Source organism: Mustela lutreola, chromosome 1 (assembly GCF_030435805.1).
Source record: "Mustela lutreola isolate mMusLut2 chromosome 1, mMusLut2.pri, whole genome shotgun sequence".
Classification (NCBI taxonomy): domain Eukaryota; kingdom Metazoa; phylum Chordata; class Mammalia; order Carnivora; family Mustelidae; genus Mustela; species Mustela lutreola.
In genome coordinates, this window is record NC_081290.1 from 149013603 (window position 1) to 149040933 (window position 27331).

At 39.8% G+C, this 27331-nt stretch overlaps 1 protein-coding gene and 1 non-coding gene across 2 annotated transcripts in view; one reads left to right on the plus strand and one right to left on the minus strand.

Moving 5' to 3' along the window:
* The window catches only part of FREM3 (FRAS1 related extracellular matrix 3), an 89728-nt gene that overhangs the window by 36545 nt on the left and 25852 nt on the right, over positions 1-27331 (plus strand). Inside the window, exons 3-5 of the mRNA XM_059176230.1 lie at positions 18719-18865; positions 22109-22339; positions 24922-25047. Coding sequence (XP_059032213.1) covers positions 18719-18865; positions 22109-22339; positions 24922-25047 — 504 coding nt within the window. The remainder of the gene's footprint in view (positions 1-18718; positions 18866-22108; positions 22340-24921; positions 25048-27331) is intronic.
* On the minus strand, positions 8808-8910 carry LOC131822900 (U6 spliceosomal RNA). The gene has a single exon (XR_009350381.1). It is a non-coding gene; the product is annotated as a U6 spliceosomal RNA (small nuclear RNA).

Sequence of the window (27331 nt, forward strand, 5' to 3'; positions counted from 1 at the left end):
TAATAGAATAGAAGAAAAGAATCATATGATCAACTCAACAGATGCAGAAAAAACATTTGACAAAATCCACATCCATTTGTGATAAAGAGTCATAACAAATTAGGCATAGCAGGAACATATCTCAACATAATAAAGGCATATATGACAAGCCACAGGTAACATCATGCTCCATGGTGAAAAGTTGAAAGCTTTTCTTCTAAAATCAGGAACAAGATGAGGATGCCCACTCTCACCATTCCTGTTCAACAAAGTAATGAAAATCCTAGCCAGAGCAATCAGGCAAAGAAAGAAAGAGAGAAGGAAAGAGAGAAAGAGTGAAAGAAAGAAAGATCAGAATTGGAAAGGAAGAAGTAAAATTGTCTGATTTTCAGATGCTATGATTTTATAATATAGAATATCCTAAAGAGGTTTTCTGAAAGCCTCAGTGCTGATCAGAGGTTGCCTGATAAACACAGTGAGCAGAGGAAGAATCTAGGATCTAGAACATGAGTATAACTAAAGAAAACTTAGTTACAGTGTTTCACACCAGTGAGGCAGAATCTGTAACCGCAATCAAACGCAGGAAATTTTCACAAAGAAATTCATCAGTCACAGAATCTTGTTCTGATGTTTTTTTCTGTAAACGACACCCTCATTTTGCTATCCTTATTAAAATGTGAAACTGACTATTTTATAAAACTAAGATTTGCAAGCCACAGAATTTAAGTTAAAAAAAAAATCTAATCCTTAGCTCCAGAAAAATACAAAAGGATATATCCTAACACTTTAAGTAATCCTTGCTAATATATCTCTTCTTTATCTCAAGTTTTGCCCTGGATAGTTTTGAATGTATATTTGGTCTATTTTATATAAAAACTCTCTAAAATCTTTGTGTTGTATCTCTAATCTTTCCTAGCATTTTCAAGCAGTGGTAAAGGTTCTCAGTTTTAGAAGCATAGATTTTTCTTTTTCATCTATTAATATTGTCTTTTTTGAAGAATCTGAGTCTAAAGCTTCATAAAAGCTCTTTGGGCAAATTAGGTGGATTAAAATGATTCATCTCTGTCACTGGGGAAAGGGATAAATTCTTCCCAGAGAATTCACGTTGCAGTGGCTGTGTGCTAAATACATCTGAGTGGATTACAACAAATGAAAACAGGGTCCAAACATCTAAATACGATTAAAAGGACATGTTGGGAGATGCTTGCATCTAGAATAGTTTCAGAAAAGCTTGGTGTATCAGAGAGAAAAAAAAAAAAAGAGGGTAGGGGGTAGGGGTTATGGTGACTGTATTAGTCACAGTTCTGAACCCAGAAGCACAGAAGAGTAGGAGGGGTGTGTGTGTGTGTGTGTGTGTGTGTGTGTGTGTGTGTGTGTGTGAGAGAGAGAGACAGAGACAGAGACAGAGACAGAAACAGTGACAGAGAGACAGAGAGTGAGGTTGGTTCACACAGTTGCGGAGCTGATGAAGCTGTAGTTCAGGTAAAAATTGCAGTTTTATGCTGAAATCTTCGGGGCAGGCCAGGAGGTGGGAAACTGAGGCAGGTTTCCATGTTGTAGGCTTGAGGTAGAATCACTTTGGGGAAGCCTGTCATGCTCTTAAGCCTTCAAATGAGCGGATGACGGCCATGCATGTCATGCTTTACTTAAATTCAACTGACTGCAAATGTTGATCACAGCTAAAAATACCTTCACAGCATCTAGACTAGCATTCGACAAAAACGCTGGGCTCTGTCAACCAGCCAAGTAAAAGTAACCATCACAGCAGCAGTTCTGCCGAAAGGTTTTAACCATTCCTGAAGCAAATACAAATCCCCGCCCCCCAAAACTTGATGAAGAGCCAATCAGGGCATAATGGTGTCTCTTTGTCCCAGGCTGGACTACTACTACTTGGGGAGTGCAGAAGAACTACTAAGCATTTACAGAGATCATTACTGTCTTGGCTTGTCTTGGCAAAATTCCTTTCCCGGATTCTCCTACTGTGCTGCCCAGGGTGCTAGGGGGCTGACTACAAATCCCCTCTTTTTTGCAGGCTGACTACAAATCCCCTCTTTTCCCTATTGATTCTTATTCCCACTGTGTTGTGTCACCTGTTACTAATACACAGAAAGAAATCCAGAATCTGGAAAATTATGGAAATAATCATTGTGGAAATGGTAGTCTTGACAGAAACAGCATGTTTTAGTCCTTGATTCATGACTTCTGCCTGGGCCTGCCTAGGGAAACTGAGAGGCCATTTACTCGAATATAACTGTGGAAATTCCATGCTGTGGAAAGGACCTTGGTGTAAGGGCAATCGTATTTTTCTTCTATTGCTGGCACCATAAAATTCATATGCTCTTAGGAGGAAAATGTTCTTTTTCCTTACAAACTCCAAGCAACACTTTTTGAAAGAATTAATATGCCTTATAGATTGAGCTTTCATTTTATTATTTTTAAAAAAAGCAAAATTATAAAAACTATTATGAGTATTACTATACCCACTTAGAATCACAAACTCAAAGACCGGAAATGACCTCAGAGATTGTACCTATCTACCTACTTACCTACCCATTTATTTATTTATTTATATGAGTTTTATACCCAGTTTTATATTTCAACATGTTCCTTGAAAGATATGGGAGTGAAGCACTACCTTGAGATTTTATCATCAACCTCAAGGAAGCTACCAGATTGGATTCCATTTGGTATGGTACAGGCAAAGAAGAAATTGAGAAACCTCTTTGTAATGCTGCTTACGGAATCACCATTCCTTATGTTCTAATTCTTTTAAATACAATGTATACAAATACTAACTAGTCTTCTAGAAGCTGGAAAGATCTCATGTGAACACAAAGATGAAGTAGAAATACAAGAGAGTCAAATGCATGGGAAGGACAAGATAAAAGAAGCAGAGAGAGGCTTTAACAAAGCACACACACATACACACATAGCAGGAAGGAATAAGTGTGAAGGGAAGACACAGAGAAACAGAAAGCCTAGACTATATTTTAGACCACAGTCAGATTTCTTTCCACATGTGAATGTCTCTTGATCATTATACATAATGGTATATCCAATGTCAAATTCCACAGCAGCATAAATCAAAAAATATATAACTCAAAGCCTTCAAAACAAATATTGTCTTCGTAAAATATATCTTAAGCAATTGTTACGCTGAATTTCCCTTACCGTTACCACAGCAATGGGTTCAGTCTGTCACAGACCTATTAGCATGTGCTATTCTACCATTTTTTATTCTGTGAATCTATGGCATCATTCAATGTGATGCCTAACAGAGCCACTTCCATTTTCCATAAGGGTCTATAAGATTTATGGATCTGGCATTTGATTGCTTTAGTGGAACCCACTGGGACCATTTATACCTTGTGCTATAAAAAAGGAATTTTTATTTCTAGAAAATAAATAGTTTGCCCAAGAGTTTGTAAGTTGAATGGAAGTGTTTCATTTATCTAGCAATTGTTGATTTGTGGTCTGGCAGAAAGAAATTGCTGACAAACGGAATGCCTCCCCGGGGAGGGGGGGTTGCTAAACTCAGTTTATATTCTTTGCCTGATAAATGCATGCCAAGAATTAGGCTAATGACATCTGTTGGCTCTCTGGCTTGCCCATTTTTATAATGCCTGGACGAACAACAGAGATGACACAGAGCTAGGCTGAGGTTTACTTTAACTTCCAAACTCTCCTAATTATTGTCTTGTCAGACCTTAAGAACTCTACCAGAGGTCATTCCCCATTCATTTAGAGCTTAGTTACATGGTTCCAAAGTTTGGCCAAACCCACTTACAAGAGTGTGTGAATACATTTGGTTCTACAGTCTGGGCTGTGATGAGAAGACCTTTATTTTTATGCCTCTACAGAACTTTCTTTTGACACTTTTTTCACATGGCTCCTTCCTTCCCAACACTTACAAGTCAAATCGCTCTTGAAACAGTCTTATATATCCTTTGAGCGAACTGTGGACATAAGCTGGGATGGGGATGTGACATTTATCTCTTTTGTTATAGGAGAGTAAGTGATTCTAACTTTCACACTCACTATTTCAGAGCTGCTAGTCACTGACATTAGAGTAGACCCACAGGGAGATGTGCCCTGTGTTGAACACCTATAAGAAATTGTAGGGGCTTAGGGTGCCTCAGTGGCTCAGTAGGTTAAGCATCTGCCTTTGGCTCAGGTCATGATCTCAGGGTCCTGGGATTGAGCCCATCATTGGGCTCTCTGCTCAGTGGAAAGTCTGCTTCTTTCTCTGCCCCTCCCCCCATACATTTTCTCAATCTCTCTCACTTTTGCTGTGTCTCTCAAGTAAATAAATAAAATCTTAAGGAAAAAAAAAAACTCTAGGAGCCTTCTTTGGCTAGGTCTCCCTAAGATATAGAGTGCACTATGGCTTTTCAGGAAATAATTGCTTTTCATTATATATACATGTATAATTTTTATTACACTGTCTCATTCTTTAAGCCAATAAAACACAAACTTATATGCCCAGTGTGATGTGATCAGTTTCTAGAACATGAGCAGAACACTAGACTGGGGGGGGGAGTTAGATAATACATACTATTGAAATGTAAAATAATATTTTTATTATTTTTTCAAGGGTCTCTTTAGAACTAAACCCTCAAAGATCAGTTCACAGCCTGTACACACAGTTGATCCCCAAAGAGGAATTTGCTGCATATGTTACACGGCATTACATTCTCTAGAAGGCAGAGTTTGCTTCAACACCCTCCTTGACTCAATCCCATACAGTCTTGAGAATGAAGAAAGCACAGTTTTCTCCCTTCCAGTTAAGCCACGTGGAGCCCCAAATCCCAAAGAGAAATAGCCATTGCATATGCTCATACAATCAGTATCTTTTTACTTTCCTAATAGTTGGAAACTTCTGCTAATATAGGGTTATCCTTTTTTTTAATTCTCTAAAATCTTGCTCTGAGAGTACTTTGGATAGTTTTGTTTTGTGTCAAGAGCAGAATGTGGTGCCCCTATTGAGGTATGCAAGAGAATCTTTAAAAATCTTCTGGTCTGTATTTTTTCCCACTGCTTCCACTGTGCTAATATTGAAGTACTCTATTTTAGGAAGGTGGAAAAGGGCACAGAAAACTTGTACTGTTATACATAGCAGTAATGTTTTCAGTATTTATTCTTCAAAATGGAAGCCAAATTTATCATCAAGACAGTTTGGGGAGATCTCTGAAAAAAATATACCAAACACCTCTTTAAAACTGCATTGCACCTGCCACCCCTCCCCATCCCACCCCACACCTGCTGCCTCACCTATCCCCCTACCCTGACATTTCCAAAGATTGCAGAAGTATATATAGAAACATGGTCTGGGAGGTAACATTGCTGCGGCTTAGAAGAACACAAGGAGAGAAACGACTGCAGATGTCTCATCTGTGTGCTCTTCTTTGGTTCCCCCCTGCTTTTCTGAAAACCCTGCTGCGTGATTTCACAAAACAACCTGCTATTGTTCCTCAAGAAGAGAATGGACATGACCTGTGTGTTGGAGACACCTCTCCTTCCCAGCTTTGAGTCGTGAGTGGTTGCACTGTAAAGCACTGAAGGGAGGATCAGGCAGGCTTGTGGAATTATTGAAGAGAAGTGAATTATGCGAAAGAAATGGGAGTGGAATAACATCCTCGAGCAGGAAGGGGATGTAGTGTATCTCACTCAACAAAGCACATTTTTCAAATTGCTACCCACAGCTCCAGGAGCACTGGAGTCAGCTGGGGGAAGAAAATGGAGATCAATCTGACATGCAGTTTGACTTTTCTTCTTACCTAATTTTGCTAATTCTTCTGTCTCAAGTTCCTTTCTTTTCCTTGAAATTATAGCTCTACTGGGGGAAAATATATTATATTTATTATATTTATATCCTGTAGACATGCAGCTTATCAGTACACAACAAGCCTCGAATTCAGAATAACACATTTCATCACAATAAGGCACTGTGAAGCATTTTCCAAAGACAAATGATATTAACTGACACTGTGTGACAACTGATAGTTACAGGTATTATGATGAGGAGGTGCTTAAGGAATTCAGATGTATTTTTTTTTTTATTTTTTATTTTTTATAAACATATATTTTTATCCCCAGGGGTACAGGTCTGTGAATCACCAGGTTTACACACTTCACAGCACTCACCAAAGCACATACCCTCCCCAATGTCCATAATCCCACCCCCTTCTCCCAAACCCCCTCCCCCCGGCAACCCTCAGTTTGTTTTGTGAGATTAAGAGTCACTTATGGTTTGTCTCCCTCCCAATCCCATCTTGTTTCATTTATTCTTCTTCTACCCACTTAAGCCTCCATGTTGTATCACCACTTCCTCATATCAGGGAGATCATATGATAGTTGTCTTTCTCTGCTTGACTTATTTCGCTAAGCATGATACGCTCTAGTTCCATCCATGTTGTCGCGAATGGCAAGATTTCATTTCTTTTGATGGCTGCATAGTATTCCATTGTGTATATATACCACATCTTCTTGATCCATTCATCTGTTGATGGACATCTAGGTTCTTTCCATAGTTTGGCTATTGTGGACATTGCTGCTATAAACATTCGGGTGCATGTGCCCCTTTGGATCACTACATTTGTATCTTTAGGGTAAATACCCAATAGTGCAATTGCTGGGTCATAGGGCAGTTCTATTTTCAACATTTTGAGGAACCTCCATGCTGTTTTCCAGAGTGGCTGCACCAGCTTGCATTCCCACCAACAGTGTAGGAGGGTTCCCCTTTCTCCGCATCCTCGCCAGCATCTGTCATTTCCTGATTTGTTGATTTTAGCCATTCTGACTGGTGTGAGGTGATATCTCATTGTGGTTTTGATTTGTATTTCCCTGATGCCGAGTGATATGGAGCACTTTTTCATGTGTCTGTTCGCCATCTGGATGTCTTCTTTGCAGAAATGTCTGTTCATGTCTTCTGCCCATTTCTTGATTGGATTATTTGTTCTTTGGGTGTTGAGTTTGCTAAGTTCTTTATAGATTCTGGACACTAGACCGATATCCTTGATGAACACAGATGCGAAAATACTCAACAAAATACTAGCCAATAGGATTCAACAGTACATTAAAAAGATTATTCACCACGACCAAGTGGGATTTATTCCAGGGCTGCAAGGTTGGTTCAACATCCGCAAATCAGTCAATGTGATACAACACATCAATAAAAGAAAGAACAAGAACCATATGATACTCTCAATAGATGCTGAAAAAGCATTTGACAAAGTACAACATCCCTTCCTGATCAAAACTCTTCAAAGTGTAGGGATAGAGGGCACATACCTCAATATCATCAAAGCCATCTATGAAAAACCCACCGCAAATATCATTCTCAATGGAGAAAAACTGAAAGCTTTTCCGCTAAGGTCAGGAACACGGCAGGGATGTCCATTATCACCACTGCTATTCAACATCGTACTAGAGGTCCTAGCCTCAGCAATCAGACAACAAAAGGAAATTAAAGGCATCCAAATCGGCAAAGAAGAAGTCAAATTATCACTCTTCGCAGATGATATGATACTATATGTGGAAAACCCAAAAGACTCCACTCCAAAACTGCTAGAACTTATACAGGAATTCAGTAAAGTGTCAGGATATAAAATCAATGCACAGAAATCAGTTGCATTTCTCTACACCAACAGCAAGACAGAAGAAAGAGATATTAAGGAGTCAATCCCATTCACAATTGCATCCAAAACCATAAGATACCTAGGAATAAACCTAACCAAAGAGACACAGAATCTATACTCAGAAAACTATAAAGTTCTCATGAAAGAAATTGAGGAAGACACAAACAAATGGAAAAATGTTCCATGCTCCTGGATTGGAAGAATAAATATTGTGAAAATGTCTATGCTACCTAAAGCAATCTACACATTTAATGCAATTCCTATCAAAGTACCATCCATCTTTTTCAAAGAAATGGAACAAATAATGCTAAAATTTATATGGAACCAGAAAAGACCTCGAATAGCCAAAGGGATATTGAAAAAGAAAGCCAACGTTGGTGGCATCACAATTCCGGACTTCAAGCTCTATTACAAAGCTGTCATCATCAAGACAGCATGGTACTGGCACAAAAACAGACACATAGATCAATGGAACAGAATAGAGAGCCCAGAAATAGACCCTCAAATCTATGGTCAACTAATCTTCGACAAAGCAGGAAAGAATGTCCAATGGAAAAAAGACAGCCTTTTCAATAAATGGTGTTGGGAAAATTGGACAGCCACATGCAGAAAAATGAAATTGGACCATTTCCTTACACCACACACGAAAATAGACTCAAAATGGATGAAGGATCTCAATGTACGAAAGGAATCCATCAAAATCCTTGAGGAGAACACGGGCAGCAACCTCTTCGACCTCTGCCGCAGCAACATCTTCCTAGGAACTACACAAAAGGCAAGGGAAGCAAGGGAAAAAATGAACTACTGGGATTTCATCAAGATCAAAAGCTTTTGCACAGCAAAGGAAACAGTTAACAAAATCAAAAGACAACTGACAGAATGGGAGAAGATATTTGCAAACGACATATCAGATGTATTTTAAAGTTGGTATCTGTAGAAGATAAATGTTTATGAAGATGAAGCTATTTGAAAATGTCAGGGAATATTTTAAAAATATTTAAAAACGTAAGTATAATATTAGATTATTCTTTGGGTAATTATTAAACATTTAAGACCAAATATCCTAGTTAATTCATTTTTTTTTTAAGTTCAAGGCCATGAGCCATTAACGTTTGACAATAGCAGACACCTTATCATTCAGTACTTTATTTTATTCATTTGACAGTCTGCATTTATTTATTATTTTATTTGTTTAATATGGAATACTTCACGAATTCGTGTGTCATCCTTGAGCAAGGGCCATGCCAATCTTCACTGTATCATTCCAATGTTAGTGTACATGTTGCCATAGCAAGTATGAGATTCAGCATTTATTAGCTGTATTTCTTTTCACACTAGCACTTTTTTATTGTTGTGGGTTTTTTAAACTTTTATTTATTTTTTTAATTTCTTTTCAGTGTTCCAAAATTAATTGTTTATGCACCACACCCAGCGCTCCATGCAATACGTGCCCTCCTTAATACCCACCACCAGGTTCACCCAACCTCCCAACTCCCCGCCCCTCCAAAACCCTCAGATTATTTTTCAGATTCCACAGTCTCTCATGTCTCCCCCTCTGATTTCCCCCAACTCCCTTCTCCTCTCCATTTCCTCATGTCCTCCGTGTTATTCCTTATGCTCCACAAATAAGCGAAACCATATCATAATCGACTCCCTGCTTGACTTATTTTACTCAGCATAATCTCTTCCAGTCCCATCCATGTTGATACAAAAGTTGGGTATTCATCCTTTCTGATGGAGGCATAATACTCCGTAGTATATATGGACCACATCTTCCTTATCCATTCATCTGTGGAAGGGCATCTTGATTCTTTCCACATTTTGGCAACCGTGACCATTGCTGCTATAAACATTGGAGTACAGATGGCCTTTCTTTTCACTACATTTGTATTTTGGGGGTAAATACCCAGTAGTGCAATTGCAGGGTCCCAGGGAAGCTCTATTTTTAGTTTCTTAAGGAATATCCACACTGTTTTCCAAAGTGGCTGCACCAACTTACATTCCTACCAACAGTGTAAGAGGGTTCCCCTTTCTCCACATCATCTCCAACACATATTGTTTACTGTCTTGTTAATTTGGGACATTCTAACTGGTGTTAGGTGGTATCTCAATGTGGTTTTGATTTGAATCTCCCTGATGGCTAGTGATGATGAACATTTTTTTCATGTGTCTGTTAGCCATTTGTATGTCTTCTTTGGAAAAGTGTCTGTTCATGTCTTCTGCCCATTTTTTAACATGATTATCTGTTTTGTGTGTGTTGAGTTTGAGGTGTTCTTTGTAAATCCTGGAAATCAGCCCTTTGTCTGTATTGTCATTTGCGAATATCTTCTCCCATTCTGTGGATTGCCTCTTTGTTTTGTTGACTATTTCCTTTGCTGTGCAGAAGCTTTTGATCTTGATGAAGTCCCAAAAGTTCATTTTCACCTTTGTTTCTTTTGCCTTTGGAGACATGTTTTAAAAGAAGTTGCTGTGGCTCAAAGAGGTTACTGCCTATATTCTCCTCTAGGATTTTGATAGATTCTTGCCTCATGTTGAGGTCTTTTATCCATTTTGAGTTTATCTTGGTGTATGGTGTAAGAGAATGGTTGAGTTTCATTCTTCTACACATAGCTGTCCAATTTTCCCAGCACCATTTATTGAAGAGACTGTCTTTTTTCCCACTGTATATTTTTCCTGCTTTGTCAAAGATTAGTTGACCATAAAGTTGAGGGTCCATATCTGGGCTCTCTATTCTGTTCCACTGGTCTATGTGTCTGTTTTTGTGCCAGTACCATGCTGTCTTAGTGATCACAGCCTTGTAGTAAAGCTTGAAATAAGGCAACATGATGTCTCCAGTTTTGTTTTGTTTTGTTTTCAACATTCCCTTAGCAACTCAGGGTCTCTTCTGATTCCATACAAATTTTAGGATTGTTTGCTCCGGCGCTATGAAAAACCCACAATGAATATCATTCTCAATGGGGAAAAACTGACAGCCTTCCCTTTGAGATCAGAAACATGACAAGGATGCCCTCTCTCACCACTCTTGTTCAACATAGTATTAGAAGTCCTAGCAACAGCAATCAGACCACAAAGAGAAATAAAAGGTATTCAAATTGGCAATGAAGAATTCAAACTCTCTATTCGCAGATGACATGATACTTTATATGGAAAACCCAAAAGACTCCACCCCCAAACTACCAGAACTCATAAAGCAGTTTAGTAACGTGGCAGGATACAAAGTCAATGTAAAGAAATCAGTTGCTTTCTTATGCACTAACAATGAAAAGACAGAAAGGGAAATTAGAGAATTGATTCCATTTACTATTGCACCAAGACCCATAAGATACTTGGGAATAAACCTAACCAAAGAGGTAAAGGATCTGTACTCTAGGAACTACAGAACACTCATGAAAGAAATTGAAGAAGACACAAAAAGATGGAAGACCATTCCATGCTCATGGATCAGAAGAATAAACATCGTTAAAATGTCTACATTGCCTAGAGCAATCTATACTTTCAATGTCATTCCAATCAAAATTCCACCGGTATTTTTCAAAGAGCTGGAGCAAACAATCCTAAAATTTGTAGCTGTATTTTCAAAATTGTGCCATAGCAATATATAATCTCTTTTTTACTTTAAGGGTTTTTAAAATTTTTTTAAATTATTGCATTTTTAAAAGAAGAAATTACATCAGAAACTAGAATTGGTAAATAAGTTACATCAAAATTAACTCTTCTCCTACCCACTTAAGCCCCCATGGGTAGGAGAAGAATAAATGAAACAAGATGGGATTGGGAGGGAGACAAACCATAAGTGACTCTTAATCTCACAAAACAAACTGAGGGTTGCTGGGGGGAGGGGGTTTGGGAGAAGGGGGTGGGAGTATGGACATTGGGGAGGGTATGTGCTTTGGTGAGTGCTGTGAAGTGTGTAAACCTGGTGATTCACAGACCTGTACCCCTGGGGATAAAAGTATATGTTTATAAAAAATTAAAAATTTAAAAAAAAATTAACTCTTCCTGAATATAGTATTTAGGTAAAATACTTAGTGTAGTTTTCCTTTTTTTTTTTTTTAACCCAATAGCAGATAATTGTGAAAATGTATATGCATTATACTCTTGAATTCAAGTAGTTAGAAATTCTGAAGTTGCGTGTTTTCTCCATTATTATTTCCATAGCTGATTTCTAAGCTATTCCCATCCCAAAAGTCGCCTTTGTATTTCCCTTCTTCTCACTGTGCACTCAGATCTTTCCATTGTCCAGACTGGTCCCATCAGTTCTTGTTCACCAACTCCTGTCTGCTTCATCACATTTGTCTCTTGTTTTTCTTTTTCTTTTTTTACTGGCCTATTGCACACTTCCTAGCCCAGCACCCAGCACATATCAGGCACCTGGTACATGTTGGTCCCTCTTTATTCCATCCTCCATCCCCCATTATGAGCTTATAGGTTCTATTTAGAACATTAAACATTAATTATGTTCTACATAGTTCTCTTATCAACAATTTCTTCTCCTGACTCATGAAGGAAAAAAAGAAACTTAATAATATTAGCTCAAACCATCAAAATGACACACCCACACTTTGCTACCTACAAGGCTTCTCCCATGCAGTGCCTCCTATGTACTTCTCTTTACCTCAGTCTTACAGATGAGGGAACAGGGCTGGAGGCACATGCCTAGGGCTTCGAGATCACGTGTGGGAGGGCAGCCTCCAGTCTTCCCTCCTAAATCTGATGACCTCGTGCTTCCTCTTTAAAAGCTGCCCAGGATAAGTGTGATGGGGAACCAGATCCCATGAATAGAGCTCTTGTCCCCAACTTCAAACTCTGATTTTCCCACAGGAAAAATAGTTTTAATGTACTTGATATTGTGGCCTTCTAATTTTCCTCAGATTGACTGAGATCAGGCTAAACTCTGAAGCCAATAAGAAATGTTAGATTATGAATGCCAAATTCAAATCCAAAAGGTTTCTTTTGTCATTCTCCTAAAACAGGAGTATGAAGCACAGGAAGAATTTTATCACAGATGCCGTAAAATCCTTTACACCAGTGGTTCTGAATGAGAGGTCATTTTTCTTCTTTGGGGACATTTGGCAATATCTGGAGATAATTTTTTTTTTTTAATTTTTGTTATAGTTGCAGTTGGAGGGCAGTGGTGGGTAAGGGACTGCTGTTGGGATCCAGTAAGTAGAGGTCAAGGATGCTGCTGAACATCCTATGATCCACAAGGCGACCTCTCACAACAAAGACTTCCCCAGCCTAAATGTCAGTAGTACTGAGTTTGAAAAATGCCACCCTAGGGTATAACTAGATATCTAGCTATGATAGTTTGATAAAGCAATTAACAAGGCATCATCCTTGGATAAGAAGATTATAGTTCTGCTTGAAAGTGTTCCTTTTTTCCCTCTAGATGATAGTCTTAGATCAGACTTCCACACCATGATAAAACTAACTTGCAGCCTTCTTATTTTCCATTCTATTACTTATTTTCCATCACTGGCTCCCCAATGCAACTGTCCCCAGAGTTTAGTTCTTGGTCCTCTTTGTTTAATGTTATTTCTTCATTGAAGTACAGAACTTTGTCTATGCAAAGTCTTGTATAAATTGGACTTTCAGGCAATCCAGGCTCTGCACTCTTATTCATTATACATTAAACCAGCTCTCATTACCTGGAATGTAATCGTTAATGCATCAGCTGGCCGGCTTCCTGCTTCTGGGTGCAGGGGAAGGAGCTGCACCTGTGAGGAGTGCGCTCAGTGGAAGCCTGTGAGGTCAGAGCTAAATCCTAGGAAACCATGTCTCTGCTCCCCACTGAGAGGGCCCTCAGTCATGTCCTCCTCCCCTGAGTTCTGAAGTCAGAACTCCCTGACTTCAAAAGCCAAGGGCCCTGAAACTGACCCTCACAAGTGGGGCCTCCATCTTAGTGGGAGTCCCCTGGCCATTCCAACTGCCTTCTCTGTCTCATATTGCATTCCCTCCTCCTTTCTACCTCTATCCCTTCCCAGCAACAGATGGTGCAGAGTCAACCAACCCAGGGAGACTAAATCTGAGCCACACCTCCAAAGGCAAGATGGCTGGTAGAGATGAAGTCCTTTCCTCCACATCACCCTGGTTTGGAGTTTCAAAGTCCAGGGAAAGTCTGGTCTGAAGACGCAAAAGGGCAAGGCCTGAATCAGCTTCCTCAGGGCCCCAGGATATCTGCTGTCAGGTGTTCATTTAACAGGTTCTGATCCACTTCCAACATTGTGTGGATCCTTTGAGAGGCAGTGCCTCACAAAATACAAAGATAGTATAATATATACTTAGCTCTCTATTGTTATACTTCAAAAACTGAACTTTAAAACGTCCTTTCAGAAACTCCCTGTCACAGTACACCCAAATATATATATCTTGGCTTTATCCCTCCCCCAGACCTTTTTCCCCATACGTCCATGTATCCAAGTAGCTGATGGACTTTTCTCTCGGATTTCTTACCACCCCTTCAAAGCCAAATCTGAAACTAAACTCTCAAGCTGTCTTTCCCTCCTGACTTCTTTCTATCTGCTCACACTATGCAGTTCCTCTAGGCCCCGGATTTGAGCTCTGAGTCGTCTCTGACGGCCCGCCTCCCACGTGCTGCTTCTCTTCTCCCAAATCTGTCGCCTCTCCCTTACTTCTCCCTAAACCCACCTTTTCCTCGCCACTGTCACTGCCCAGTGCTTAAGCCCTTACTGCCTCATGAAATCTGTCCACATCCTCTCTGAAGAGATTATATCTTGTGTCAAATGACAAAAATAATACAATCGGGCAAACCAGTCTGATATTGTTTATGCAAGGGGAAGCAATACATGTACTGGGGGAGACAGAGCCTCCCAAGCAGTGGAGCACTGCTCCTGAGGGACCTGGGGCTAGAGCAAGTCTCACAGAGCGTAAGAGGCAACTCAGAAACAGAGTGGGATTGGCAAGGAGTTTGGAGATATCCTTGTAAGACTTCAGCAGGTTCTAATTTCTAGAGTAAGATAGACTAGGTAAAGGTGAGTTGAAAGCTTGTGATTGGTGTATGTTGGGTTTCCTTGACAGGTGCTTGGAGTAAGCACAGGCTGACTTAGGTTTAGTTCTGTGACGTGGACTGGGCCACTGGGGGGTTGTCCATGTTGTAGGTCCTGATGCACAAATTCCATAACACTTAGCCCAATGCTAAGCACTGTGTCTACTGACTGGCTGGATATGTAAATGAGCATGTAAATGGTCCTCTGTACCTAATTGATTAATGCATTTAAAAAATACTAATTTGTACTTATTTTCTCCTGCCTCTCCATCAAAATGTGTGTGTCCGTGTCACAATAACCTTCATGTGACCTGTTTCTTGAGAGCCTACTGTGTGCCAAGCATTGTGCTACTCATTTCCACCTTCACTATTCAGAGTAATCCTTAAAATTCAGTGATGAAGATATTATTCTTGTCCTTGTTATTGTTATGGTGCTCATTTAACAGTCAAGGAATCTAAAACACAAAGGTACTCAGTAACTTTCTCAAGTCTGTATCACTAATTAGTCAGATTGAAGTCCCTGCTATTTCCATGTATCCTCACTGTTTCTTTGTATTACCCATACATTTTATTTTAGGAATATGAGTACAGAAAAATTATAGGAGACAAGAATTTAAAAGGGCCCCTCTTCTATTTTCACCTCATTTTGGCATCTTAATATTAAAGATAAGCACCATTTAGATATCTCTAGGTCTCTGAGCCCTCTTCTCTGAGAACTGTCTTCCTCCTCAATCTCACATGGCAACAAAGCCACAGCCAACAACACCATAGATAACCAGACCCAGACTCAGCCACTGAGATGCCGAGGTGCGTTATCTATCTCTGCAGATCATGTGATAGAAAGATAAGCAAACTCAAGATGAGTGGGGCCATATGCATGGACAAGTGGAGAAAGCCAGTAGGTCTTCAGAGAACACAGAATGAAGCAAACATCTCAAGAGAAATCTTAAGAAACCATTCAGCTCCAGGAGGCAGAGACTTAGGGGAGTTGCTAGGATCTAAAGATATTCATTACTTATGCCCATTTTTTTAAGAAATCTGTGTCATATTCATTTGGGCTCAGAAAATGGTTTTGTCTCCAACTGTCGATTCTTTTTTATCATACATGTGTTGATTCAAAGGGTCTTGTTTGCAATAGATTTTGCCCAGTTCCCTTTTGAGGTATTTGCGTTGCATTGATCTGGGAGCATTGTTCATAGGAGCGGCAGCTTGGAGTGAAAAATAGAACACAGAGTATGAATACCCTACTTTTGCATCAACATGTATGGGACTGGAGGAGATTATGCTGAGTGAAATAAGTCAAGCAGAGAAAGTCAATTATCATAAGGTTTCACTTACTTGTGGAGCATAAGGAATAACATAGAGGACATTAGGAGAAGGAAAGGATAAGTGAATTAGGGGAAACTGGAAGGGGAGATGAACCATAAGAGACTGTGGACTCTGAGAAACAGACTGAGGGTTTCGGAGGGCAGGGGGTGGGGGATTGGGTGAGCCTGGTGGTGGGTATTAAGGAGGGCACGAATTGCATGGAGCACTGGGTGTGGTGTATAGACAGTGAATTTTAGAACACTGCATCAAAAACTAATTATGTATTTTATGGTGACTAACATAACACAATTTTAAAAAAATAGAACACAAAAATAGAAGTCTGCAGTCCAGAAAAGACAGGACCTTGCCACCACCCTGCATGAACCTGGTCAAGTCACTTCACTGTCCTGAAACTGTTTGCCTAGATATACAATGAGACTAATTACTTACCCTACTCTGTAGTGTCATTGTCAGAATAAAATAGAGATTATATCAGAAAACTTTGAAAAAGAACAAGTAAACATAAACTGTTATTTTGACTCATGATTTCAAAATCCAAAAAAAACTGTATGAATTAAACTGGAAGAATTGAACTGGTTTTAAACTAGAAATAAGATCAATATCATATTTTTTAACAACATGAAAGGATTTCTGGTATATTCATCTTATATTTTTTCTGTATTTATCAGAATATCCACAATAATGTCAACAGTGTTACCTCTAAAGAGAGAATACAGATGGAGAGTAAACTCAGGAAATCCAGCAGGTGCATTTACCCTGCGGTCATACCTCAGTGAGTTCCTAGGACGCCAAACAAGCATGATTTGTGATATAACCAAATTATAATTTGAGCTGTCTGTCCTTTTACTTTGCAGTTATGTTGTTGGCAGGCACGGGGTACTTCCCCTCCTCCCACGGTGGAAACCGGGGCAGGTCACACAACTTTTCCAATCACTCACAGATAAAAACATCTTACCGTCATATTAAATCAAAAGCTGTGTCAATCTGGTCATTAGAATTCACAGCCCCAAGCAATAATTAAATTTCAGAACTTGTTCTGTGTTAAGCCTTCTCTGCAGCTATTAGCCAGAACCTGTGCCATTGGGGGAGGGCAGACACCAACTTCCGCTCTCCATGACGATGCTTCCCCTGGCTTCCTAGCAAGCTTTGTATCCTTGGGTTGGCCCCAGAGAGAGAGGATGGGGGAAAGAACACAGTCTGGTAAAGGAAGTATTGTTATTATCTCATGTTAGGGCCCCTGGATAGCAACTATTTAACAGTGATTTTTTTTTTAAGATTTTATTTATTTATTTGACAGAAAGAGAAAGTGGGAGAGGGAGAAGCAGGCCTCCCACTGAGCAGGGAGCCAGATGCGGGGCTGGATCCCAGGATGCTGGGTTGGTGGCCTGATAAGCCCAGGCACCCCAACAGTGTTTTCATGAGTTCCTTAAAGATTCCTGACTCTGGAATCTGCAGTTCCTTATCTTTTGTATTTCTGCAGTTGATGATAGAAATCTGGTGGTCAGCTTCCAGCATCCTTCCACTGAGATCCCACTGCCTCCTCAACAGTGTGTGTTGGACAGATGACCCACCCCCAGCCCACATGCATGCTTTCTCTGTCCCAGTCGTTGTGGATACTTAACTACTTCCCAAAATCTAGGTCCCACCACTCTCCTTACACTGCCAAGGCCACGTAAGCTTTTTTGAGAACGCATTAGTCACATGGACCTACAGTTACAGAAGGGCTTGTCGACTCTCCACAAGGTTCGTGAAGCCCACACCCTCTAGGCTGGGTGTGAAGATTGTAGCCTTACTCCATGCCCACACCTACCTTGGGCAGTGGTAGAGATTCCCACCAGCTTTTCTAAAGTACTCTCTTCACAAATCCACCTTTCTTGTCTCTATGTTGCCCTTTTGTATTATGATTGATCTGACTTAGGGGTTCAGTCGTTGTAGCCCTGGTTAGTAAAGCTTTCTGTTGTAAATTTTGCATATGGTAGTCTGCCCACACTCACTTCGTCTTCTGGTATCTATCACACTGGTGCATCAATTGAAACTGAGTCACAGAGAATCCTCTTTCAACATCCTTTTACAAGTGGTTTTTTGTCATGCCTGATCACCAGTGGAGGTAACCTATTCTTTCTTCCTATCCACACACACTGCATAGCCCCAGTACAGAGCTAGACTGACCGTCATCGAAAAGGTCTGTGACCTAGTGTGGACGGGAGCAAATCAGATAGAGTCTTATATCCTTGTCTCTTGTTCTCCACTTGGACAGTTTTTAAACATTAAGAATCTGAGTTCCAGACACCACAGCAGATCCTCACAGTGGGAAAATAAGGAAATATAATGGGAGCACGGTCTTTAAGGAACTTGTAGCTTGTTGGCAGAGCAAATGGATATGCGAACAATACAAAGGACTAAATCACAGGGCGGAGGAAGGAAATGAGGGAAGGAGGCAGGGAGAGAGGAGGCAAACAGAGCCACCAGTGAGCAAAGGATAGAAGTGTTGAATATGAGTGGGATTTTTAACTACCAAGGTTTGGCTCTTTGGAACTCTAGTGCATAAGACCTTTTAGGAATAGACCCGGATGAATAATCCCATATGAAGCAGGGAGATCGTGCTCATGAAATTCTCCAGAAAAGCAAAGGAAAAAAAAAAAAAAAAAGAAAAAGCATATAGTTTAAAACCTTTGGCTTTAGGACCAAAATGAAAACACCGCATTCGATGATTTTTCCATCTAATTCAATCTTCATCCAATGTCTCCTTTACCCCTATCAATTGCAGAAGGAAATAAACTAACACATCAACCTTTCCGTCTGAACTGGGCTTGGATTTCTTTGGAGAAAGAGTACTACATTGTGGATGAAGACTCCGTGTTTTTTGAAGTGACCCTCACACGCAGAGGGTATCTTGAAGAAACATCCTTTATCAGTAAGTAAATGTAGATTGGTTGTGGGCGATAGGTAATGGAATCTAAGCTTAAAAATAATTATGAGAGAGTTCCTTGGAAGAGAATCGACAGCAGGTGTGGGGGAACCTCTAAAAAAAATCGTGTGAATTTATGCCATAGTTTTACTCCATGATAGTTACAGGATTAAATAAACACTCCAACTTTTCATCCTCCTCCTCTTCCTGTTTGCCTCCTTCTGGAAGGTCACAGTCTTTCTGTTTCAACCCAAATGATACCAGGAAAAATGCAACATTTCATAGTCATATACCACAATCCCCAAGTCACTTGGTTTCTTTTAAAATTGCTTTTATGCCTACAATATATGATTATGCTTCTTTCTAGCTATTTCCTTTGAAAAATTATTTGGGAATACATGATATACTATTGTGTTTTGTTGTATCTATTTCCTTCAATTATAGATATCTGGCTTTGCCCTGCAATTAAGTTCTAAATTCTTCTAAAACATTTACAGGATCAAATTTTTCTATGTGCTACAAAGACCTATGTCTCCTTGGGGTAAACAGATATAAATGCCTATGTAATACCTGTCATCGTCATCATTAATAATTAGTAATAATGGTTCTAATAATGCATTAGATTTTTATGACATATTCAGCTGCCACCTCTTCCACAGATCATTTTGTCTTTATTTTCATAAGCTACTGAGAAGACAGATAGGAGTGTGTTATCTTCATTTTACAAATGAGCATTCTGAGCTTCCCAGGCATTTGGAATCTAATCAGAGACCTGCCAACATATCAAAGCTGTTGGAGAGAAACCAGAAGGAGGTGTCTGAGAATAGGCAATGAAGAAAAGGCAAGCTTTTCCCCAGTCACCTCTTTAGGCCTGAGGCTCTGGGATAGAACTGTTCCCCTACAAGAGGTCAGTGAAAGAGCACTCTGATTTCTAGGTGGCCCCTAGCCTCAGTCTACACTGCAGGTCACTTTGTCAACCCACAGTGGAATTTGCCAGAGTAACTTGAGCTGAAATATGTTTCCTTTCTCTTTTTTTTTTTTTCTCTTTCTCTTGTAGGGTTCTATCTTTATAATTCTTTTACCTCAGGGATTTCCCAGGGGCACAAGATTTGGGTTACTATGACAAGGACTATTTTCATATCCTACTGAAGAAAAAACTCATCTATCTGTCTAGGACCATTTGGATAGCGGTGGAGTCAACTCCTGAGAGAGGTGTCCCCAGCTCCCTACCTGAACCAGCCCCTACACAGGTGCTATCCCCAGTCTCTGCTTTATTCTTTATAGCGCTGAGCATCCCTGGCAAGCATCACATGTCCATCTGTCTACTGTCTGTCCTCCTCAGTAGATTTCCAGCTCCACTATGGCAGACGCTACAATCTGGGTTATGTCAAACTTTGAACACAGCACAGGGCATACAGTAGTCACCCAATCTGTGTTGTTAAGTGAGCTACATATAATCCACTCTTCTGTCCTACAACACATTCCTTAAAAAACCACATCAACACCACACTAGAGAACCTTACTCAGTGCTCCAAGAAGCCCTCCTAGTCCCCTCACCCCAGCCCATGCTGGGTTCTTTGTGGATTAAATATGATGAGTGCAAATCAATCTAGCATAATCGCTGGCCTACATTAAATACTCAGTAAATGTTAACTATCATTATTGTACCATGGCACTCACTAAATAGAGTTGAAATCATTTGTTTCTTACTCTTAGGGGTAGTAGTGGCTCTGCCGAATTCAGCTTTGCCTCCTCAGCACCTCACACTGAGCCGATGTTCACCAAATATTAATGGTCACAGGCCTACTCTGTTTACACAGCGATCCCAGGACCTACACTGAGGCTGTGGCTAAGGACACCACTCCCTCCTCCTCATCTTCTCCGAGTCCAACACAGGGGCACAGGAGGCGCTTCCTCAATGTCGAACATTTATTCTCAGCTACCAAACCAGTACTGATGCAAGCCTTCTTCAAACAGTTTTAAGAAGTCAACGTGTGCTCTCTTATCTTGGACATTATAGGTTTGGGTGTCTTTTCAAGATATCAGGTTCTGAGAGTAAGTAGAGGGAAGGACAAAAGGAGCTACGCACCTCATTTTATATAAAGCTTTTCACAGTAGCGGGTACTGCTCCAGGGTGGGTAGTAATATTTGATTTCACATATTCGAACAACGGCAGAGTCTTCCTCTTATAATGAGACCCAAAGTGAAGAGGTACAGGTATTCTTGCTTCACTAGACATTCATTCAGATGTTAAAATCACAACCAAAAAATATAGAATACTGTGGAACTTTTTGTGGAGGGGAGCCTCTCTTCAGTGTGGAGGGGGTAGTACCTTTCACCTTGTGTCTCACTTTGAATACTTTCAACACTATGTTGCTGCTGTTCTGTTTCTTTAGTGAGTCATTAATTCCTATTTCCTAACAGACCTCAAAACCATCCCCCCCCTCCATTTTTACCAACAGCATCCTACGTGTCTGCAAATCGCTATCAATCCTCTTACAATTATAAATTACTAAACACGGGAGGATTCAAGCCACCATGAGTAAAGATCCACATGAGAAAAAAATTAATTATGTTAATTAAAACTATTGAAATTACTAGATGCAAAATAATCAACCCCCAAAATGTTTATGGAATACTAATTCCATGCCAAGCACTGTTGTGATCACCAGGAGTGCATCAGTCAACAAAACAGCTGAAGATCTCCACCTCCATACAGTGCCCATTCTGGTGGTTTCTCTGGAAGCTGGAATGGTTTCATCCCATCTCTGAATCCTGAGCACCTGATAAAATTTGGCATATCAAATGCCCTCTGTTCTCTCCTGTCTCTCCTCTTTTCCTGCTTCCCTCTCGCTTCCCTCCACTTTTGCTTATATAAACTCTTAGCCAATAAGTATAGTTTAGAAATGTCTTTTGGGAACATTAAAACAGGTACCTGTTACTGTTTTTCATCAGCAGAAGAATCCACTTTGAAAGAATCTTTCTGGGGCATCTGGGTGGCTCAGTGGGTTAAAGCCTCTGCCTTTGGCTCAGGTCATGATCTCAGGGTCCTGGGATCAAGCCCAGCATCTGGCTCTCTGCTCAGCAGGGAGCCTGCTGTCTCCTCTCTCTCTCTCTCTCTGCCTCCTTCTCTGCCTACTTATAATCTCTGTCTGTCGAATAAATAAATAAAATCTTTAAAAAAAAAAAAAAAGAATCTTTCTTCAGTCACTTGGCTTTATTACATTCATAATTTCCCACTTTTTTTAGGCATTGAAACCAAAGATGAAACTGCAAAAAAAGATAAAGATTTTAAAGGAAAGTCTCAGAAACAGGTCCACTTCAAACCTGGACAGACTACTGCCACATGGAGGGTGAGAATTATATCTGACAATGAATACGAGGCTTCAGAGACCTTTCAGATCATTCTGTTGAACCCTGTCATGGCTGCACTGGAGTCTCCAGAAATGGCAACTGTTGAAATTGTCGACCCTGGGGATGGTATGTGGTTCCTGCTGATATGATTTATTAACCAGTACATGTTCATACCATTTAGGTTTTAAAGTTAAGCGATCACTTTAAGGCAGTTATTTTTCTTTTGCTCCTAGGATTTTTGAAAAGGAATCTAGCAGATTGAAATAGACGTGACTTTATAAGCATTCCTTTAAAATATGCACGAGCCTTCATAGTTTGCTCTCTACACACACAGTATGGTGCCGCTTTGCCCCCAGATCCTCAAGACTCCTTCCAGGCCACTATCTTCCCACCATTTTCAGGGAGCACCTCACAGATCAGGGAGGGACTTTAGATATCCCTTATCCTAGATGTGGCTGCTGGACACCAGTCAACTTGTTGGCTTTACCACGTGTTCCACAAAGTTCTGTTAGAGTTGTGCATCATATTCTTGAATTCACAGACGCATTTGATTCATTTATTCATTCATTGGTACAGCAAATATCTCCCAAGATAAATTAAAAAGGGAACAATTTTTAACTAATAATTGTGCCATTGGCTGCCCCTTTTCCTGAAAGGAAAAGAATACTACCTTAAGGAAGGTTTTAGTATTCATCTTTGAATTTTAATTAGACACATTGATTGTCTTAATAGTTGAAAGAATTCAGGCATCCCCTAGAATTACATGACTTACTACCAGAGCGTAAGTCTTAGTTAAATTCACAAGAATGCATGAAGAGTCCTCTGTATTTGTATGTTCCAAACTGCATTATTGAGAACAATGATATAATAGAATTTCTACAACAGGATCACAAAGCTTTCCATGGACCAAATAAATCTAGAAACTGTTTCAAATATCTTCCTTCCTTCGAATATCATAATTTATACTAGCATATTAAAATTTCTAAGAAATTTTCCTACAAAGAAACCTGTTTAACTTCATTTAATCAGTTTTCCCAAACTAGACTATAGACTTTTTAAAAATTTATTGTCCCCAAGGAGTATCCTATAGTTTCTTATAGTCTCTTACTGTCTCTTATAGTTTTCTCTAAATACAATTTGGGAAATACCATTCTATATACTTTGGGTTTTGGCAGACAAAAGTACAAAATGTTGCCCCATTATCCAATGAACAAGGTATCTTATCAGTTTTGTTGATAACAACACTTAGACCCATGACTCAATTAGGAAAGCCCAATGTTAGGATACATGGCTAAAGCAGTCAAGAGTTCAGAGGTAAGAAAGTAGAGAGATCACCATAGCCTTAAGCAGTTAAGCTTCCCGGAAGAGGAAGGATTTGAGCTGAGTCTTAAAGAGTGAATGGGATTTGGATTCATAGATGAAAGAGAGCAGGCTTTTCAAAATGGGAAAATAGAGAACATGTCTGAACAACTCAGTATTAATATATTTTTCCAGTTTTTTAACATGATACTAATACCTTTAATTTACTTTCAGCTTCTTCAAAAGATGTCAAGACAGTAGACTACTGTAGAAGGGTAAAATGGCAGAAAGAAAATTATCACTGGTCTTTTCCTCTGTAAATCAATACCACTATTTTCTTAGAGGTAGATATCAGTATCTGTTGAAACTAATTTAGGCAGCAAAATAAAGAAGAAAAAAATTAACCCATGATTACTAGACAATTCAACATCGAATTCTGGATTATAACTTAGTAATAGCTCCAAAAGAAGAAACGATGTCTATTATAATATTTTTCCTTCTTGCTCCCAAGGGGAAGAATCTGAAAGAACTGAAGAAGTTAAATGTGGTTTGATCCATTGTCCACTTCACTCTGGGAGTAGGAACAACCCATTTAAATTTCTATTTTTTTAAAACAAACCCATACATTTAATTGCACAATGCATGCTTAATGAATAGCCTTGGCAAATGTTGAAAAACCCAAAGGAAAATACCACATATAATTCCATCAACAAGAGATAACCAATATTCATATTTATATTTCAGTGAATGTTCTGATGATGTGTATACATGCAGAAATATACACACGTGTGTGTACATACAGACGCACACACAGAGCTCAGTAGACCCCAATGGGTATGTTATTTTAAAGATTAAAGGTAGGAATATGTTAACTATACCAGAACTAAAATAAAAAGCTTAATAAGAAAATTAAGAGAAAACCAGTAACTTATTTTTCTCAAAATATTAATTGGCCAGTGTCCTCCACACAATATCAGTACAATAAGTGTTGAATAAAATGTTTGTTGAATAAAGCAGGGAAAAAATGTTTTCTGCATTAATCAATTAGATTACTTGACAGTTGAAAGCATCACAAAATTATATATAAGCAGTAAAAGTAAAGCAAGGGTAGAAATGTGTGATCTCTAGAAGACCTAAAATTTGATATAATTGTTGCAAGATTTTCCCTTCCATTTTAGTGCTAGCTTTCCTTTTAAACCTTTCAAAAGCCTCCCAAACCCAATTCCACTGCTTTTCTAGCTCCACTTAATATGAAACATTTTCTATCCCAACTACATCTCATATGGTTAATCATGTTTGAAAAATGTAGGGGTCAAAGACTATGCACATTTCTACTCAGTTTAAAATATCACCAGTTATCACCAGTCCACTTGAAGTCTTGCTGAAGTATTTTCTACCATCTTTTCTAGAATCAACGGTTTATATTCCAGAGGCAGAATACAAAATAGAGGAGCATGTTGGAGAGCTTTTGATTCCAGTAAGACGGTCTGGGGATGCTAGCCAAGAACTAACGGTCATTTGCTCTACACATGAAGGTAGGAGGCTTTGCAGGGTGCTGACATCCAGGAATAAGATTCTCAGGCAGAACTGTGGGGCTGTGGGGAGTAGCTGGGTGGTAAACCAAGCGTGTGGAGGACGGAAGCCTGGATCAGCCCGGGACCCTACCCTGCTGCCTGACAACCTTGTGACCATATGCAGGTGCCCTAATTCGGCTATAGCTGCTCTCTTGAACCAAGGGTAAAATTTCACTGGAAATTGGGCCAAAAAAATATGTTGTAACTACCTCATAAAGTTGTTTGAGGGTCAAAAGAGACATTTTATGTGAAAATAGTTTATATATGCTGGTAGAAAATATAAATAAGGGATTCTTATTTTTAATAGCCCTCATTGCACCTAAGAAACAAAGTAAAATAGTCTGTATGTGCTACTCAGTCTCTTCTTCTCCTCCCTCTCTACTCTCAACAATGAAAAATGCCCCCTAATCATGGGCCCAGGTGTCCTTATCCCTCAAAACAACGTCACATTCTTTCTGACCTCTCCATTTCTATGCAGTCAAAATTTAGCTGTCCTCTGTCCAATCTGTCAAGGTTGTATTTTTTTCACTCATTAGAACTAAGTAATAGACAAAAACGATCGACCTATAAGAAGACCACACAAATGAGAAGAAGAATAAACTATAAAAGTAAACTACATATTTCTACACTCACACCATATTTCATCTCCGACATCAGAAGTGTGCAGGTTTTTCCCATACCAAGCAATTCTCCAGTTTCTGCACACGTCAGCTGGGTGTCCTAAAATTTATTTCGGATGACATCTACCTGGAGATAACACAGACCCTTACAGGGTAAGGGCTCCATCCCACCAGACAACATAGTTGTCACTGTGTTTCTGACCTACTGGAGGTTCCCACTACCCTTGTTTGGGTTTGATAATTTTCTAGAACAGCCTACAAAAACTCAGGAACCATTTACTTCCTAGATTACAGGTTTGCTGTAAAGGATACAACTCAGAAACCACCAGATGGAAGAAATGGACAGGCAAGGTTATGTGGAAAGGGACACAGAGCTCCCTTGTCCTCTCTGGGCGTGTCCCCTTCCTAGCACCTAGAGGTGTTCAGCAACCCTCAAGCTTTCTGAACACGTTGGTTAGGCTGTTTTTTCTGGAGACTTCATCACATAGGCATGGTTGATTAAATTATTGGCCATTGGTGATTAAATCATCCCCCAGCTCCCCTTCCTTCCCTGGGCTTTAGGGGTGGGGCTGAAAATTCTAAGCCTCTATCACTGGTTGGTTTCTCCAGCAACCAGTGTCCCACCCCCAATGCTATCTAGGAGCCCCCACCACCACTCATCTCATTAGCATGCAAAAAGACAAATCACTTCAAAGATTCTAGGGTTTGAGGAGCTTGTGTGCCAGGAAACAGGAACAGAAAACAAATATATATATTACTTATGTCCCAGGCTAATTTATTCAGAGCTCACTATAGCTATGGGGTCAGCCACCATCACTTGCATTTGGCAGAGATTCAAAGGCAGGCAGAGGAGTGCACAGCTTCATAATGGAAAAAAAGGGAAGGCATCCCTTGATTGGAGGCTGTTGGCTTAAGGAAGCTGGAGGCCTACATGTTTGATTAGAGAAGTATGTTTGGCTTTCTCTGGTTGGTCCTAAATTGGAAGCCAGGGCAAAAATTAGAGAAGCTGGCAGTTACTAAGTCCTGACCTTTTGCAACCAAATGTCGCAAGAGGTAGTGGTTTCACATCATAGATGGGTGGCTGCAGAGGGTGGGTCAGATTTCTGTTTTTATATATGGCCTGACCACAGTCCATTCATTTGTACAATCTCTCCAAATCTATGCTCACACTTCCTAAACACCTAACAATTCAGGACACAGCCCCCACAATTGAGAATCATCTACCCAATCTATTAATAGTGCCAAGGTTGAGGAAAAGAATGAGAATAAATTCTCCTCTGCCCTGAGGACAAGGAATTTGGCAGTAAGCAGGTAATTCATTTTGAGATTTTTCAAAGCCAACTACAAGGACAAGACATCTTCGAGATCTTCACATTTGTTTTTGGCTTTATATCCAGACATAAATGTCCCTGTTCATTAAAGCCTGTTCTTTTAACTAAGACTCCCCTCTCCCCTAGCATCAGACACTGCCAGCTACATGTAACTTACATTTTAATGTGAATGTTATCCCGCACAGGAAGTGAAAAGCAAGGAGAAGAAATTACAAGGTGAGGCAGTCCTTGAGGTCTTCTTTGCCAGGTGATCCCTGGGAGGACGTGCTTTACTCTCTCTTCCAACTCCAGTCT